Raw genomic sequence first — 19,953 nt, forward strand, 5'->3', positions numbered from 1 at the left:
CTACATACTAGATTACAAAATTTAATAACTGAAAATAAATAAATTTACAATTACTTACGTTTATCTATTTAAAAAAAAATCTTTAATTGTTGATTGTTTTTGCTTTTCGTTTATTTTTTGACATAGCACCAGATTGAGTTCAATGCTTGACCTGTTTTTACTATCGTGTTCAAAATGGACACAGAGAGTCCAAGATCTTTTGCTAAATGCACACATGTTCCAGCATGCCAATCTACATGTCGCAGAATTGCTATCTTTTCTTCTACCGAAATACATTTTCTGTCTTTTTTATCCATGTTACTAACATGGATAATCCACCACGCAACTTGAAAGCAACTTTCACGCTCTAAATTACATAGCAGAAATTCTGCAATATCAATTGGTACTGTGATTTTTCTTCGTACTGTGATTGAAAAATCACAGTATCGCTCATCACTACATTACTGCTGCAAGCGTGCACGTCACCATGATGGTGGAAACGAAACTACAGCCAAAAGCAACACCATCTGGGAACAGAAATGCACAGATTTCTGTAGAAATCGATTCGAAAATCAGTATTGCCACCTGAGAAGAAAACGCAAATCATGGGAAATAATGCCCATATCAAGTTTTTAATGGCAGGAAAACAATATATCGTAAGAATAGGCCTTAAGACGGGACCAACGGAAAATGACGTAAATGGCAGGAAAATGTAAAAATGGGGTTTTACTGTGTGTGTGTGTATATATGTGTGTGTGTGTGTGTGTGTGTGTGTGTGTGCTTTGATTCATGTATGTGTAAGCATGGAGATTAGGATTGTGAATCCTCCATGTGTTATGTTAGTTGAAATATTGGAAAAATTCCCATTTTTCTACTTTTCCGATTCTGGGGTTTCCTCCTGTTTTATCTAATGTGGGGTTTTCAATACAATTCCAATCAACAGCTACTACGATGTAGTGTGTGCTGTATAAATATGGCTGCAATTCTTTGAAGAATTTTATTCTAATTGTTCCATTGGATGGAGCATAAACATTTATAAACCTTATTACACATCCACGGTATTTCTAGGCTATTGTCAGGATTCTCTGTTCTGCATCCCTTTAGATATTACAGAATGATCCCAGGAAGGTTGGGATGGAGGGAAATAAGAATCCATATTCTTGGCCTATTAAATCTTCCAAAGCTGAAATAAGAAAGAAGTGGATATTTATCTGTTAAAGTTTTTATATCTTGTATCTGCAAAAAGTGTTTCTTGGAGAAAGAAAAACCTGATATTTTGGCATAGCATACATTTCCATACAGCTTCATATTTAACTTGACTGTGGAATCCTTTTAATGAGACAATGCAGAAGCTAGATATGATTAGTGAAGTGTCACTGATAAGTCTTTAACTTCTAAATTTGTTTGAACTTGATGTGGTCTTCAGTCTGTGAAGGAGCAATTCCATAGCCTGCTTCTTGTAAACTCTTTTCTAGTTCTCTACACTTTCATGGCTACCATTCTTGATTTAGAAGCTGGTTATTTTCTTTTCATGTAGATGATAGTTGTACTGAGAAAACTCTGCATCAGTAAACTTTATTATTTTTTTCTTTAATTGCATCTTTTGCTTTCCCTTATTAGCACAAAATGGTCCCTCATAGTTCAGAAACTCTTCTGAACCTGCCATTTGATGATCCACAACCTTCTCCATCTTTACGTTTTTTTATCATTTCTTCTCCTTTAGGTTTTCATTCTTTCTTTTTTTTTTTTTTTTCATTTTGTCTTTTAATTTTTTTAGTAATTCATCTTTTCTTTTTGATGATCTTGTCTTCATATTACATTCTTGGATGTTTTACTTGCTTTCTGTTTTTTCTCTGGTCTCTCCTTATATAACAATTTCATTTGTTTGCAATCGGTATTGTATCTGTTCAGTTGTTATACTAGATTCATTATCATTAATTACAACTAATATTGTTTCATTCTTATTTGACTGGAAAAGTGGCTGCTGCAGTTCTGGAATTTTGAAGATAATTTCTGCCTGATTTTGTCACACACATTTTGTTATTTTGCCAAGTATAGTTTATTTGAAAGTGCCATCTTTATTAGTCTTCATTAGAAGATTCAGGAACTCTACTTTATGCCTCTCTGATATATACGTTTTAATTGGTTCTACTGGTGCTCCCACTCTTTTGCTGAAAGATTTAAAAAGGACAGGTAGTAATGAGATGTTCAGAAATTTCACATTTCTGACAGGGTTTGACACACTGATTAGCGATATTTCCATACAGTTAAAACATTTAGCCTTGGGATAATTGCCACCTAAGTGATCATATGAACCACAATACAGGCACTGCCTCTGTTACGTTCACTATAACTCGAGTTGTACCAATGTTGACAAAATTTGGTAATGGCAAAGTTAATTAAATTAAGGGGATAAAAATCCCTTATTATTTTACAGCCAGTATGCGAAACTCTAAGATCGAAAGCTACAATCTAAGAGTTTCATGCCAAAGAACTATCGGCAAATCTAAGCGTAAGTGACCACCTGGTAGTACAACGCCAAGGCAACTTGAAGCAAAGGTGGAGCAAGCTCCCTCACTATCCTTGTTATTTTCTCATAATGCAAAAGCACATTTTTTGAGTTTGGTATCCAGAAATTGGTGATTGCTATTGGTTATTGTGTCAACCAATCCAATTGAATGTTGTCATTTGTCTTGTTGCTGTTTTTGTTTTCTGAGTTTCATCTTGCATGAAAGTCTAAACTGACTTGTTTAGGACACCAGCATAGACAAGTAATTTTCTATAAATAATTTAGAACTTTTTAGCCATATTTACAATGGAAAACAGTGTTGACGATCTACTAAATGTCCTGCTTTCTGCCAGAGCTTTTGTGTATTGTATGATTATAGTCGAAGGAGGTTGGAACTGGTGTATAAATGAGTAAAACTAGTTATTTCAGCCTTTCTTTGATTCAATCTGGAAAAATAATAATTTTCCAAGTGCTTTTTCTGATTTCTGTGCATATTATATGGCTGTATTTAAAAACGTATCAAAATTCAAATTATTCATATCTCTCTCTCTAGTATTTGCCAATGATAATCTAATCTCACCAAAGTGTAAACCCTTTGCACTTCTCATAAACAGCATGCGTGAAGCATAGCTATTGTTCATTTGACACTTGTGTTTTTCATGTTCAAAATGAAATTAATTGATAAAGTATTCAAATTTATTCTACAATTAATTGCATTGGACCTATTAATGCGCTGATGTGCTGTGCACTCTTAAAACTTTCATACATCAATAAAAATGCAATCGTACATTCAAATTGGCATGAATTTTTTTACCTGGGTTGCATAAGTCACACGACAGCACACCCATTTAGGTTGGGTGTGCTGTCGTGTGATATGCCAGTGATGCATTTGTGTGTGTATGTGTGTATATATATATACATTTTTTTTTAAAGTTATTATAGGAATAATCATAACTTATTCCTATAAGTTATGATTTTTTGTTTTTATTAATACACACTACCTTATTAAATCAACATTAAGTTCCAGCATATACAGTGGGTGGTGTATAGGATATTGTGATAGTATTACATGATTATGTTTGTTATTATTGACTTCTACCAACCATTTTCTTCAAAATTAATCTTCTATTTGTGGTGACTATAAATAGTAGATTAATTTTGAGTTTGGGGTTCTTGGCATCACCCACTTCATAATATCATTCATATCATTCTAATAAGATCTGTTCACTCGATTAATTTTTCTCTAAACTCATATTTGTGGTTTCTAGCATATAAAATCAGCCTTTATTTCTAGCTGTCACATCCATAGGTTGTAATTGGTTTGAAAACTGCGTTTTGTATTGTTAGTTTAGTGTTTGGGCTAATTTCTCTTATTGTAAATAAATTTATTCAGCTGAATTTTTACAAGTTTTGTTTATTCTATTTTCTACATTCATATCAAATTTGCCATCTTTGACAAATGTAGCAAAATATTTCACTTGTTCTATGGGGAATATGGAAAACATCATTTGCATTCTGTTTAAATTGCATTTGATGTTTTCCATGGGCCTGCCTATAGAGTCATGGTTTGTCTTTTTACTGCTGATTTTCATTGTAAATATATTGTTAGAGCAGTTATTTAATTGAGTTAAAGAATCCTAAAGCTTTGCTCTGGATTTATTTAAGAGTATAAATCATCTGCATAAAGCAAAGAGTTGTTTAATATTTCCAATTCTGATATCAGATTTGATATCACTTCATAATGTGATCCATATAATTGTGTAAAAAAGATTAAACAAGAATATAATTTTGTGGCAACTTTAATTTAAAGTAATCCATACAGATGGTGAATAGCAGTAGAGATATTCTGAACCCTTGTGTTATAGATTTTACATCAACCATTTTTCCTGTACCTACAATTTTAACTCCTTACAACTTAAATATAGATTATCTCTTGGCACCTTATGATATGCGTTCTCCAGATCTGCAAAACTTAAGTATAAATTCTTGTTATATTTTGAACAATTTTCAATCAACAATCATAAAATGAAAATTTTATCTTGTTTTGGCCTTGAACTCAGCTTATTTCTTGCAAAATTTTTTTTTTTCATATCTTTTTTTAAACCTCTTTTCAACCATAGTTGCATAAATCTTGCTTAATGCACCTAGCAAATAAATTCCTTTTGTAATTCTTACATTTAGTTTTACTTATCTTTTTATAGATAAGAGCCGTATTCCAATTATCCAGAATTCGACTTTCAGACTATGCCTTCTGAATTATGCTATGGATACTGTAAAATTTTTATTTGATTATTTCCTGCCATTGTTCTCTCACTTCTTGTTTCATTTAACCATCATTTTGAAATAATTACTCCCCACATTCAGAAACAGAATTTCCTTAATCCTTATTTTAGGCCACCTTTTTCACTCTAATTCCTTGTAGTTTACTCTTTTCTCTGTGTCTAAGCTTTTTTCAGTATCTTCCAGAACATTTTGTTACCTTCATAATATTTTACTTTCTTTTTTTTCTTACCAAAGTCTTCTCGTGATCAAGTTTAAATACTTTTACACATAGCTTAGTTTCTTACATTTTTTTCTCTGTTATCTCAGGGCATCTGCTGAATTACTTGCTAGGAAGTTTGTGTTTTATCTTCTTATTTTAGGACTTCCTTTTTAGCTATGTGAGACTACCATGATGTTTGAAGTTTGTATTCTTTGCAGAGCACTGACCATATCTGTTTCTAGATGAATCAATCAGTGCTTTCTCCAGAATTATCAATAATACTTCAAGGTTTGGTTCTTAATTTGAAGAACAAGTGGATGGGGGGGGGGACGACTTGTTTAAGTGGAGAAGATCTTGTTGCTATGATATTTCACATGTTCTACCATTACTTTGTGTTTCATTTCAAGTCAATACAGAATGCAGTTTGGCTGGCTAAGTTCCAAGTTGCCAGTCCATCCTTGTTCATTAAGTATCCATGTGGATAGCTACTAACAGGACATACCATGTAAAGGTGACGTTGGGACACTACATCAGAATCCCCAGTTGGTTTTCTGATTTAGAAAACCAGTGGGTTTTCTAAGCTAGATAACTGGGAGGTCTCTTTCTAATTATCTAGCTTTGACTCTTGACTGACACCCTATATTAATTACTTAGCTTAATTTAATATTCATTAGTCATCTTAATTAAATAAATTAATATAGGCAGTTTTTAATTTTTATTTTGTGCATCAGTCTGATAAATCATGGGAACTTGGTGTTCTTTTGAACAATTTCACTGCTCTATTTGATTTCATGACTTTTGGGGTAGATTGATGTTCTCAATATGTTAACACTGGACAGGAACAAATCATCTTGTGCTGTACTTGATCTTGGGATAGGACATGAAAATTTGTCTCATACTTTCTGATTGCATATTGGGCAGTCATGCCACAAATCATATTGATTAATTTAATGGTATAGATGAGAACACAGAAACGATGACGAACACATAAGCCTTCCCACACGTTTGCCACAAATCATGTTGCATGTGTGTGTGTGTGCTTTGATTGAAACCATAGAGGGAAGAAAAGAATATGTTTGTTTCAAAATAAATTAGAAACTAGTAGTTTAGAAGAAACCTGTATATGATTGGTGTATTTAAATTACCAAAAGGGATAAATATGCGAACATCCTTTGCAGTGTTTATGTTTAATAAGCCACTGTGGAGCAGAACAAATTACGTATTATCCGTTAATCTATAGACGTGAATGTATGTATTTATTATGGACATTAAAATTGAGGAGAGAGAAATTTGTTTGTGAAATATAAATAACAAACCAATAATAAACAGTACCTGCACATGTTAGATGGATGTAGAGAAGGCATATCCATTGAACTAATAATGTTGATCAGATGACACATCTAGGCATCGCATGAATTGCATATTGGTTATTGAGGTGTTAAGTAACCATTCCCTTTACTATTTGTTGTGCACTATATATATTTATTTTATTTTTTTTATTTACATTCTGTTTTTTGTTTTCTAAGAAGAATTTTCTTTTATTCAGTAATGAGTATTATGATCAGTGTACACTTTTTTTACATAGTATGAAGAAGGATGGATGTATCTGCCAATGAAGACATGCACCCATCAGAGAAGACAGGTATAAAACTGTTATGCACAGAGCTTGCGCAATCTTTCTTTTGACTCCCTTTTTTGGAAGGATTAAATAAAACAAAGATCACATTGACTACTAATGGATATAATGAGGCTACCGTCCAGAAAATTATCAGTTGATATTATTGTTCAAGCAGACTACATTGTCATGTAAAAAGAACATGGGTTCTTTGCAAGTATAATCTATACACCACCACCTTCCAAACAACTGGGGAACTATCTTCTTTTCTATCATCTGCCAAAGATAATGTACCAATTTTTTCTTTGCCTTGTGTCTACCAAGTCCTCCTGCTCATGTTTATTTTGTTATTTGGATAGATGAGCCATTCTTCTAAGATTAGAATCAAGGAACATCAGAACTGCATCAAATTCTGGCCTTGCTTACTATGCCATGCTCTTTGGAATCAAACCAAAATTCTTCATTCCAGTACATTTAAGAGTGTGTGTTTCTTGAAACTTGTAAAACTTGACCACATAATTCAAATTTTAACCACTGATTGCATGCCAGTCACAAAGTTTTGGGAAGTAATCACCATCAACTGTATATATATATATTTGTAATAATAAATGTTATGTAATCTTGTTTCTGAATTACAAAAGCTATCCATTGTTTCCCTATGAACTCTAATAATGCATTCTCTTGTTAACTCAGCTGGCTGTGACCAAGACATAAGCAAGTAAACACGTCATGTGATTTGTGTTTTCAGTGTTGATGGATTTTCTCTTCCTGACAATGCCATTGTAACATAGGGTGAATTATATTGGAGTTAAATTCAATTTTCTATACATGTGTTAATTATTATAAAAATATAATATATCATTATTCATAATTTGAAAATTTTGTTGCAGGTAATAACAAACCAATATGGCAGGTAGCAGAAGAAAGAGAAGAGAATAAAAATGAACACAAGGATAATTCACCTTATGGGGAGTATGGTGGCTGGCACAAAGCAGCTAAAGTTGATAGGTGAGCTTCACGTAATGTTAGAACTGAGTATGATCTTGTTGCTTATTAAATCTTAAGGAAAAAATTATTAAGCATATAAGAATAAATTATTTTGACCTTCTGAGATTTCTGTGATTGAAATTATTGGGAGTTTCAGTATAAAGAGCACACAGTTCTAAGATAAAACTTTATTAGTTTTACACTTTGCTTCTAGTTTCATATACTTTTTTGTATACTTCTTTGGGAAAGTGTTAGATGTCAGTTAAACAAGAGACCTTTACTGTATTATCAAAGTTGAAATGGAATTGATGGGTGAAAACTGTTTTAACAATAGATATGTGATGGCATATGTATCACAGTAATCTATCTGACTGTTCAATTATCAGAACAGCTAGTTCAGATAATTGAAGTACTATTACATGATGTTCTACAGAGAAGTCAGTTGGAACATTGAAGGATCATTGTTTTGAAGCTTCGTTACAGTATACGGTAGATTACCATAGCTGGCATTGTCACCTTTCAAAACTTAATGTGCATTATGACAACTGTGTGTATAGATTCTTGATGGATGAATATCATCATTGATGCAAGATGCATTTGCTTTTATTGCAGTGAGTAGGTGTGCATAACATTGCTGAAGTGTCCTTGAATTTTCTGATAAAGCAGTTATTGTCCACATACAGCATTTCTGTTTTGCCATAATTCAGGATCTTTGTTGGTAATATGATTGGCTTTTCCAAATTTATGTTTTCTTTTCCATATCTTAATATATTCTGACATGTAAATCTCTCTCTCTCTGGATTGTCTTGTTATTTAATGTAACATATGCATCATGACCAGTGAGTTTATAAACTAGTTAATTAAGGATAGATGGTTTAGGAGCATATAAAAATCTTGAGATCTTGCATGATGGGATGAAAACTACTTTTCTGTCGCATTATCGAAATAGTGTCCGTGCGGTTAGCCGAGTGGCTATGCGCTTCAAAACCATATGTCTGGGAAAGGAGTTCCCTGGGTTCAATTCCCGTCACCAACGTGAGGAGCTTAATGATCTTTCTTAGACATAGCCAAATTAGCCGGTCTTGGGCGTGGACTGCAGGGCTTTTCTCCTCAGTTTATCTGGGGTTTTCCTCCCACAAGCAGGCAAATCGGCCCCGTGAACACACATCTACAGACATAGGACACACCTTATTCTCAGGACAGGTGTGGCTTAGAAGGGCTAAGGATAGCCTTGTAACAGCACACTAGGCCTAATATATGAAGGAAAGAAGAGAAGATTATTGAAATATTTCAGAAATTTTGTCTGTTACATGTTGCATATAAGGAAGGGTTACTAGACTTATTGGTTATCTTTTCTTGTCTCGGAGGAGGGGAGAGGAGTGGCAAAATCTTGATCATCTTGTACAAATTATTGAAAAAGTGTGTAGGCTGTTTAAGTAGTTTGTGAATTCTTTTAGTTCCATTGAACCTGGCCGAATGATGAATATATCATCCACAAAGCAAAATTCTGGGTTTATGATAGTAGTTTTCTATGTGTTTTTTTCCTTATTTTTTTTAATGATTCTATAAATAAATTAGCTAGAAGCAGTGCCTATGATGAGACCTTGTTTTTGTTCATATAATTTTTCTTAAAAATGGAAAGAACACATTTTCTATGCAACATTTAAATAGTTGGATGGCATCTGGTGGAAAAAAAAAAAATTAACCAATTCTAAAGTTTCCTCTCTGCAGACATCTGTAAACAGATTTGTGACATCTAGGCTTGCCAGAAGATCATGAATTCTTCCATTTTTTCAATAAAATAGGAACTGATTTTATAAAGGTTGCTGCTTTTTTGCTATTAGATATGACAGATGCGAATCTCTAACATCTACAATAGAACATCTCTAGCAACTTATACAGAAGAGGGAATAATGAACTTAAAAAACTCAGCCATACTATTTCAAAATAGATATAGGTAATAGACGATCAAGAATTTGTACCCCAAACACAACAACAACAAATAAACAAGTTCTAGTAACCCTTGCTTATATCTAAAACATGTACCAGACAAAATTTCAGAAATTTTGTCAGTGACAAAATAGGCATGATTTAAAAGTAGTTTTTATCTCAGTATGCAAGATCTCAAGATTTTTATATGCTCCTAAATACCTGCATCTACTCTTAATTAACCAGAGTTTATAAAATTCACTAGTCATGCTGCATATGTTATGTAGGATAAACAAGACAATCCAGAGAGAGAGAGAGAGAGAGAGAGATTTACATGCCAGAACATATTAAAGACATACCTTGCTTTGAACACATTCATTGTTGGAGCACTTACTATCCATTCTGGCAAGACATTCCATTCGCTCACCACCTGCCAAGCAAAAAATATATTTTTCACCTCTTTACTCACATGACCCTCGTGATCACACGAAGAAAATCTCTTTATCACCTCTTTACTCACATGACCCTTGTACAGCCTCCAGGAATGACCTCTAGTTCTTACATCACCTATTATCCTATGCAATAATTTCCTTGTATCTGTTTGATAGGCTCCTCTCACTGTCTCAATCATATCATCCCTCCTCATATCTGCCAAGCTCTGAAGACCACATTCCCTCAATATGTTCTCATATCTAATATTCCAGAGTCCTGAGACAGTCTTAGTTATTTGCCTCTGATATATATACACTGGCCTCTAGTTTGACACTACTGACTTGGATTCTCCCTTATGCAGGGGCACTATTTTTCCTTCTTTCCACTCTTCTGGGATGGCTCCTGTTGTCAGACTTCTGTTGAACAACCAAGTCAAGGGCACAACACTCTTCTGCACATTCCTTTAATATAGCAGTTGGAGTATGGTTAGATGATGGTAATGGAGTGAATTTGTGTAGAAAATGTACGGAAAATGAGGAATTAAAGTGTATTTCAGGTCGCGAGTGTGATATTTTTGTCAAATTTCAGAATGTAGAAAATAGCAATATGGTAAGAAATTGCGAGGTTGTACCAGAGAGGTGTGAATGTAGAAAGTGTGAATGAAGGTATTAATACAGAGCAAATTAACTATTTAATAGATAATAAAAAAGATGAGATAGATGCAATGAGTGAGATCGTGCTGTTGAGTGGAGCAATACATAGAGCAAAGCGGCAGCTGGAGCGTATGCACAAATGTCTACCAAGTGTACCAGCCAATAAAAAAAAGTATGATAGGAAAAATAAGAGTATGATTGTGAATGTAAACAAAATGAAGGAGTGAGTGCTGTATGGGGATTTGTTAGTACGAGGTGTGATAGAGAATTTGACAAAATTGTACCAACCTGGTGTGACCATTAAGGACGTAAGTGAGTCTATTAGGGAGCAAAAGCAAAGGGCGACAGAAATGATAGTGGTGGCAGGTACGAATGATTTGAAAGGAGATAAAATGGAAATGATAGAGGACCTGAATGAATTGTTTGAGGTAGCAAAAGAAAAGAGTGAGAGAGTTAGGATGATTAGTCTTTTCCACGGTATGACACTGAAGAGTTTAGAAGGAGGGCCATAATTGCAAATGACTTTATGCATGGGTTATGCATGACGAGTGGTGTGGAATTTGTGGACGTGTGGAGTGAGTTTGATGCGCGAAAGGATCTATATAAGATGGATGGTTTGCATTTGAATGGATTCGGTGTAAGGAGACTTGAAAAAGTGTTGTTGAATGAAGTGGATGTGCAGAATCAGGGAAACTAGATTTATTAAGGAGGTGGGGAAGTAGATATGCAGACCTTAGGGAGACAGTTGAGTGTATGAATGAGTATAATATGCCCGAGCGAATAAGGACAACAAATCAGAATGGGATAGTTAGTATAAGGCATCAAGGTAGGGATGGGGCTAAAGGGGGGTCTGCAATTCATGTATACTAATGCTAGGAGTATTAGGAACAAGAAGGAAGAATTTTTGGCCTTGGTTGGCACTTCCAGACCACAGGTAATTGGCATTAGTGAAACATGGCTGACTGAAGATGATATAGCTAGTGGGATTGAATGTGAGGGGTATAGTGTGTTCAGGAATGACAGGGAGAATAAAATGTGGGGAGGAGTATTATTGATGATAGTTGATAAGCTGCAGCCAAGGAGAATAGAAGTTGAATTGCAGGATAGAGAAAAGAGCACATTTGAGGCCATTTGGTGTGAGATTGAGGCTAGCAGAACAAAATATACAATTGGGTGCTGCTATAGACCAATAGATGGAAAAGATGGTGGAGATAAGCAAATAGAAGAAATGAGTGGAAGGAGGGTAATTATTATGGGAGATTTCAACTATGGTAGCATTGATTGGGGGGAGGAGAGGACACATGGGAGGAAGAAATTGGGTTTTATGTGGTTATTAAGGGACAACTATCTGCAACAGCATGTAATGGAAAATACTAGGGGTCAGAGAGTGCTTCACCTAGTAATTGCATATGAGGATTTGGCTGTAACAAATATGACCACATTGCCACCAATTGGTGAGAATGATCATAGGGTCTTGACTTGGGAGTTGTGGAATTTACAATTAAGAAATGGTACATGTGGAATTATCGGGCTGGTAAGTATGACAAGCTTAGGAGTTTGATTGGTTCAGTACCATGGTATGTAGAACTGCAAAGGCTGGATGTTGATAGTGCATGGGAAGTGGTTAAGAAGTTTTTGCAGGAGGCAATGGCTGACTGTATACCTAGAGTCCTAATAATAAATCAAGTAGGGATTAAATGGATGAATAATGCCATTAAGCTTGAGCTGAAAAAAAAAAAAAGAAACAACTGTGGAGGGAATTTAAGGAGAAAGGTGAACAGTATAGAGCCCAGGCCAGAAGGGCAACAAGTGTGGTAAGAAAAGCAAAAGTATTATGAAAGAACATTAGCCATGCGGGCTAAAGAGAATCCCAAACAGTGTTTTCGATATGTTGCAAGTAAAAGAAAAAATGTATACGGCAGATTGATTTTAAAGAATGCCGATGGTAGGGAGGTAACCGAATCAGTTGATATAGTAGAATTACTGAGTGAGCACTTTGCAAGACTATATCATCCATGTGGTGACATTGCAGAAATGGAAGAACAAATAGCTTATATGGGAATTGTGGTGAATGAAGTAGAGGTGAATAGTCTATTACAAAACCTCAATGTCAACTCATCTGTAGGATTGGATGGTATACCAGCTCGTGGCATACGAGAAGCGGCTAAAGAATTGTCAGTGCCTTTGACCATTTTTATTTAATTTGAGTCTCGGGTCTGGGTTAGTCCAAAGGGGGTGGAAAGAGGGAGAAAATAGTTCCACTGCATAAAGGAGGTTCCAAGACTGCTGTTGAAAATTACCGGCCGATCAGCATATCAGGAATTGTTGTCAAGGTCTTGGAGAAAATAGTCAAGAGGAAAATACAAGATTGGATAGATGAAAATGGGATACTTTATGGGGGACAGCATGGTTTTGTGAAGGGTAGATCATGCCTCAGTAACTTGCTCACATTCTATAACACAGTGACGGCTGAACTGGATAAGGGTAACTGGTTTACAGTGATTCTACTGGACCTTGCTAAAGCCTTTGATAGGATACCACATGGAATTCTAATCAATAAACTGCAGTATATGAGAATGGATATAGGGTTAGTGAGATGGATAGGAAGGCGGTTGATGGAGAGATATCAGAGAGTGGTTTATTCAGGAGCAGAGTCCAAAAGACAGCCAGTGACTAGCAGTGTGCTGCAGGGTTCTATTCTTGAACCACTACTGTTTAATTTGTTCATTAACGATATTGGAAAGGATCTGAGAGGAACTGTGCATCTGTTTGTGGATGATGCAAAGTTAGGTAGAGCAACAGTGAATTCTCAGGATGTCAAAATTTTGCAGGATGATTTGGATAGTTTGGAGGACTGGGCTAAGGAGAATGGATGTCTATTTAATGTGGAAAAATGTAAGGTTTTGCATTTTGGGGTGAAAAGATTAGCAGCAGTATATCACATTGGTGGAACTGTACTCCAGGAGATTGATGAGGCCAGGGATCTGGGAGTGTTGGTGGATAGGGAGTTGAAGTTTAGGGGACACATCACAAAAGTGGCAAAATCAGCTCATCAAATCACTTGGTTGCTGAAAAACACTTTAACGAGCAGAGACAAACAGGTTATTGCTCCTCTGTATTGAGCCTTGATAAGACCCCATCTAGACTACTGTGCCCAGATATTGGCACTAGGGTTTCTTTTCGATGGGGAGGAGGTGGAGAGGATCCAGAGACAAGTGACCAAGATAATAGCAGGACTATGGAATGAACCTTATGAGAACAGGTTGAAAATTTGTGGGCTGCAGAAATTGGTTGATAGGCAGAAAAGGGATGATATGATTGCGACATTCAAATTACTGAAGGGTTTCTATAAGACTAATTCAGGAGATATTTTTGAGAATAGGACTGGTAGTGGGAGGACTAGGGGCCATACATGGAAGCTTGGTAAGAGTATGGTTAGCAAGGGTGTTAGAGCTAGGTTTTTTACTTGGAGAGTGGTAAATGAGTGGAATAAGCTGCCAGAATCTGTTGTGGGTGCCATGACTGTAAATGAGTTCAAGGAGAAGTATGATAAATACCGTGTGAATATTGAATAGTTGTTCTTCACATGATGTTGGGCCTCCCTCGATGAGTCTAAGGACTCCTTGGAGCTGCCTGTAATAATAATAATATATGTAGTGATATCTCATCCAATCCCACAGCCTGATTAACATCAAGGTTGCATAAAATTCTAAACACTTTCCATTCTTGGCCTGTCACAAGTCTTTTCTGTCCTCCGTTTTAGTGCTATTCAACACTACTTTTAGCCATCCTACATGAAATACACTAACAAAATACTCATTAAACATTTCCAACCATATCCATATCTTCAGCTCAGATGTGACCTTTGTTCCATCTTCTGTGACAAACGTCAGTATTCCATATTCACCTTTTCTTCTACTAGTAACATAATTATAGAATTTTCTAGGGCTTTACTTTGCTGCTTACTACGAGGATTGTTTGAAAAGTTGGTAAAAAAAATAACTTAAACACATTTTTTTGGAAAGAAGCACCTTTGTTTCTCAACATAGTCTCCATCAAGGTCTACACATTTGGTCCAGTGAGTTTCCAATTTTTTCATCCCATCTCAAAGGTAGGATTTGTCGAATTGTGCAAAATAGTCATTGACAGCCTTTGATGGCATCCTCATTCAAAGAAAATTTTTTCCCACTTTTGTCATTGCGACGGCCGATGGTGCATTGTCTTGATGAAAGAGCACTTTTTGTGCACCATTCTTGGCCGTTTTTTCTGCAGTTCTTCTTTTAAACGGTCCAACAACGATGCATAATAGACTCCTTATTGTCTTACCCTTTTCCAAATAGTCTATCATGATAATTCCTTGGGAATCCCAAAAAAACAGTGGCCATCACCTTCCCAGCTGACAAAATGATCTTCGCTTTTTAATAAATTTAGTTTAATCCTTTATCCAAGTGTGTGCAGACAAAGTTTGCACTTTAAAGTAACTTCAGGACTAGGGTAAAGTGGTACAACACCAGGCAACTCCTTGCAAAGGTGGAGCAAGCTACCAACACTCCTATCTCAGTATCTTCCATAATGCAAAACACATCTCCTTGCAGATATGTATAATGTTATGCATTAAGGGAGGGGCCACTACAAAGGTGGAGCAAGCTACCACCACAGTGTTGGTAGCTTGCTCCACCTTTGCAAGGAGTTGCCCGGTGTTGTACCACTTTACCCTAGTCCTGAAGATACTTTCAGGCGCAAACTTTGTTTGCACACACTTGGATAAAGGATTAAACTAAATTTATTATAGTCTGACCAAGTGAAAAATAAACTTTCAACATCTTTCTCTAAATCCAGAGTAATTTAATAAAAAGGTGGCACACCATTTGGCAGCTCCTATAGGAGGAGATGACCTTGCTAATGCTTCTGCCTTGGTATCTCCACTTGGGCCTGACTCCCACTGAAGAGACCTCAATAAAGGTCGAAACTAGTCTAGGTAGTGGCCCCTCCCTTAATACATAACATTATACATATCCGCAAGGAGATGTGTTTTGCATTATGGGAGATACTGAGATAGGAGTGTTGGTAGCTTGCTCCACCTTTGCAAGGAGTTGCCCGGTGTTGTACCACTTTACCCTAGTCCTGAAGATACTTTCAGGCGCAAACTTTGTTTGCACACACTTGGATAAAGGATTAAACTAAATTTATTATAGTCTGACCAAGTGAAAAATAAAGTTTCAAGATCTTCGCTTTTTTTGGTGCTCTTTCACCAGGCAATGTCCACTATTTTGACTGCTGCTTGGACTCAGGGTAGTGGCGGATCCAAGTTTCGTCCACAGTCATGAATCAACACAAAAAATTCTGCAAATTGCTATTAATCATTACCAAACACTGCTTTGAAATGTCTGTTGTCATGCATTTTTGATCGATAGTCAACAGTCACGGCACACATCGCGTGCACAGCTTTTTCATGTGCAATTTTTTGTGAAGGATATTATACACCCATTCAGTTGAGATGTCTACAATCTCAGCAATCTCACCGCTTTCACTCGACAGTCTTCCATAACAATACCATGAATTTTGTCAATCATTTCCTTCATAGTGACCTCAGTCGGGCGTCCAGAGTGCGCTTCATCTTCAATGGACTATTGACCACATTTAAATTCATTTATTCAAAAGTAAATAGTCTTTGATGCTGGTGCAGAGTCCCCATGAACTGCATCTAACTTGGCTTTGATCTGTGTGGCTGTCCACTTCTTCAAATAAAAGTGTTTTATCACTGCACGAAACTCGTGTTTCTCCATTTTTAGGAAAAATGCGAACATGGTCATTTTAAATGTTTACCAAACGAGAATTATGCGTCGCACATGACTAGAATTTTGCCAGGGTCATGAAAAAGATGATATGTGCCGACACTGGTATGAATGAATGAATGAATTGTGTTGCAGTCTATTGGAAATTTACCAAACTTTTCAAACAACCCTCGTACACATCACTTTCTTAGTTAGCACCTTATACTTCTCATGCTGTTGATGGGTACCCTGTTCTTTATACCTCCTCCATAACATCTTCTTTCACAGAGACTCCAGCATAATTCCATGATTCATCCATTTCACTCCTACTTTATTTGTCTTCTGAACCTTAGGAATACAAATCTGACATTGCCCTAAGCAATTTATTCTGATCCAAATCCCAGAGAATATTTCATCTGATCAAGCCACTGCACATCATCATTCTGTAATTTATTTTAGTCCTCTGCTTTTGTAATTCCACACACATCTCTTGTTCCATGAAGCTTGTGCCTGGTTAGCCACTACCCATGTCAAAACCACACGATTGCTCTCCCCATCTGGCGGCATCATGGTGACATCTTCTATTATCACTTTATGAGAGGATGTTATTAAATCTAATGCTCGAGTCCCAATTCCCACATGCTGCTCCAACTACATGCTGCATAATATAATTGTATCTGAGTAGCTTGAGAAACTTTGAGAAACTCTATCTCCTTACTCACATACGATATTTCCTGCTTCCCATCAACACTCCCATAATTAAAGTCACCCATTATTATAACCCTTCTGTCGCTCACCAATGTCATCTGTCTTAACATTTCAGAATCTTTTCCTTCTCCATTCCTTAGCCTGTATCAACATCCCACTAAATATCTAAAAATTTGTGCTAACCTCAACTTCACACCAAATTTACTCACTTTGGTGTGAAGTTGACCCACTATCATTATTGCTTTCTTCAAGTTCTGCCTTGAGAAGACATAACTGTTCTGAGAATATGGAAAAGAAAACACAAATCTGGATTAGCCAGACATATTACCAACAAAGATCCTGAATTATGTTAGAAAAAAATCAGAAATGCTGTATGTGGACAATAACTGCTTTGTCAAAAAAATTCAAGGAAGCTTCATAAAAACTAATGTACATATTACAACAAGTATGATAATCATCAAGAATCTATGCACACAGACATAATTCACATTATGTTTTGAAATGTGATAATGCCAGCTAGTACATATCGATTTTTAACCACTTTTTAATCATTGATTCCAATCCGGCATTGATAATATAGTAAAGTTCTCTTGTTATTTAGCTGTTATCTAATAAACTCTTCAAAAATAGTATACAAAAAAAAAAAGGTATATGAAGCCAAGAAGCAAAGCGTAAAACTAATAAAGTTTATCTTAGAACTATGTGGTCTATACTGGAACTCCCAAGAATAATTTTTTTCTCTTGTGTCACTAAGTATCATTTTAAACAATATGCTTATGTACCTATATCAGAACAATGATATCAAAACATAAACATGATATCACTGCAGATTTAAGCGAGATTCACTTTTTATCTTTTCACCCCCCCTCCCATTTTGAAATTTTCCAGTTTTTTAATATGCTACAACTAAGCTATTAACTTTTCTGTAAAACTCAAGTAATCCTAATCCCACAGAATTTTCCCATAGTAATCTACTGCTACCACCATCATCACCACTACTACAATATTTTTTGCTATTGTTGGTATGGTGTAGTGGATAAAAATGTATAACTGAACTAAATGTTGTTGTTTTTTTAATTCAGATTGATTGCATTTGACTTCAAATAATTTATATATCTTTTGATATATAAATTATTTGAAGTCAAATGCAATCAATCTGAATCCACCAGTCTATTGAGGTATCTACAACATATTTATTAAATGTTCTTCCTTCTAGTTTAGCATCATTACCAAACAACAGGATATTTCCCCTCAAATCATTTCCAGTATCATTACAAATTGAACAGTAGCAATGGCCTCAGTACAGAGCCCTATAGTGCACTGCTGATTATTATTATTATTACGGGCGACTCCAAGGAGTCCTTAGACTCATCGAGGGAGGCCCTAGACATCATGTCCATCACAACTATTCGACATTCACATAGTATCTATCATACTTTGCCTTGAACTCATTCATTGTCATAGCACCCGCAACAGACTCTGGCAGCTTATTCCACTCATTCACCACTCTAAAAGTAAAAAACCCAGCTCTAACACCCTTACTAACCACACTCTTGCTCAGCTTCCATGGATGTCCCCTAGTCCTCCCACCACCAGTCCTGTTCTCAAAAATATCCTCTGAATTAATCCTATAGAAACCCTTCAGCAATTTGAACGTCTCAATCATATCTCCCATTTTCCGCCTATCAACCAATTTCTGCAACCCACAAATCTTCGAACCTGTTTTCATAAGGTTCATTCCATAGACCTATTATCATCTTGGTCACTCGCCTCTGGATTCTCTCAACCTCTTCCCCATCAAGAAGAAACCTGGTGGCCAAATCTGGGCACAGTAGTAGAGATTGGGTCTTATCAAGGCTCGATTCAGAGGAACAATAACTTGTTTATCTCTGTTCATCAAAGTATTCTTCAACATCCAAGTGATTTGATGAGCTGATTTAGCCACTTTTGCAATGTGCCCCCTAAACTTTAACTCCCTATCCACCAACACTTCCAAGTCCCTGGCCTCAACAATCTCCTGGAGTACAGTTCCACCAATGTGATATACCTCTGCTAATCTTTTCACCCCAAAATACATAACCCCAGACCTCCAATCTATCCAAATCATCCTGCAAAATTTTGACATCTTCTGCATTCACTATTTCTCTACCCAACTTTGCATCATCAGCAAACAAATGAACCATTCCTCTCTGATCCTTCCCTATATCGTTAATGAACAAATTAAACAGCAGTGTCCAAGAACAGAACCCTGTGGCACACCACTAGTCACAGGCCATTTTTTTGAGTCTACTCCTGAGTAAACTACTCTCTGGTATCTCTCCATCAACCACCCTCCTATCCATCTCACCAACCCTATATCCATTCCCATATGTTGCAGTTTACGGATTAGAATTCCATGTGGTATCCTATCCTGTCAAAGGCCTTAGCCAGGACCAGCAGTATCACTGTAAACTCATTATCCTTATCCAGTTCAGCTGTCACTGTGTTTTATAACACAGTTATAAAACCTGAGCAAGTTACTGAGACATGATCTACCCTTCACAAAACCATGCTGTCCCCCATACAGTATCTCATTTTCATCAATCTATTGCTGTATTTTTTCCATTGACTACTTTCTCCAAGACCTTGACAACAACTCCTGATATGTTGATCGGTCGGTAATTTGCAACAGTAGTCTTGGATCCTCCTTTATGCAGTGGAACTATTTCCCCCTCTTTCCACCTCTTCGGGACTAAACCAGACCCGACGCTTAGATTAAACAAAATGGTTAAGGGCACTGACAATTCTTTAGCCTCTTCACGTAAGACCCGTGCTGGTATACTGGCCAATCCCGCAGATGTATTCACATTAAGGTTCTGTAATAGACTATTCATCTCCACTTCATT

The 19,953-nt window shown here is 36.2% G+C and overlaps 1 protein-coding gene across 4 annotated transcripts in view; it reads left to right on the forward strand.

The window, feature by feature from the left end:
- Window positions 1–19,953, forward strand: part of LOC150101606 (kinesin light chain-like) — a 465,700-nt gene that overhangs the window by 232,388 nt on the left and 213,359 nt on the right. For all 4 annotated transcript variants that reach the window (XM_090400088.1, XM_090400087.1, XM_090400086.1 and 1 more), the window contains exon 10: window positions 7,476–7,593. In XM_090400088.1, coding sequence (XP_090256214.1) covers window positions 7,476–7,593 — 118 coding nt within the window. The remainder of the gene's footprint in view (window positions 1–7,475; window positions 7,594–19,953) is intronic.

This window comes from Typopeltis vanoorti, chromosome 11 (genome assembly GCF_054136105.1).
Source record: "Typopeltis vanoorti isolate ZY-2024b chromosome 11, IOZ_Tvanoo_1.0, whole genome shotgun sequence".
Taxonomy (NCBI): Eukaryota; Metazoa; Arthropoda; class Arachnida; order Uropygi; family Thelyphonidae; genus Typopeltis; species Typopeltis vanoorti.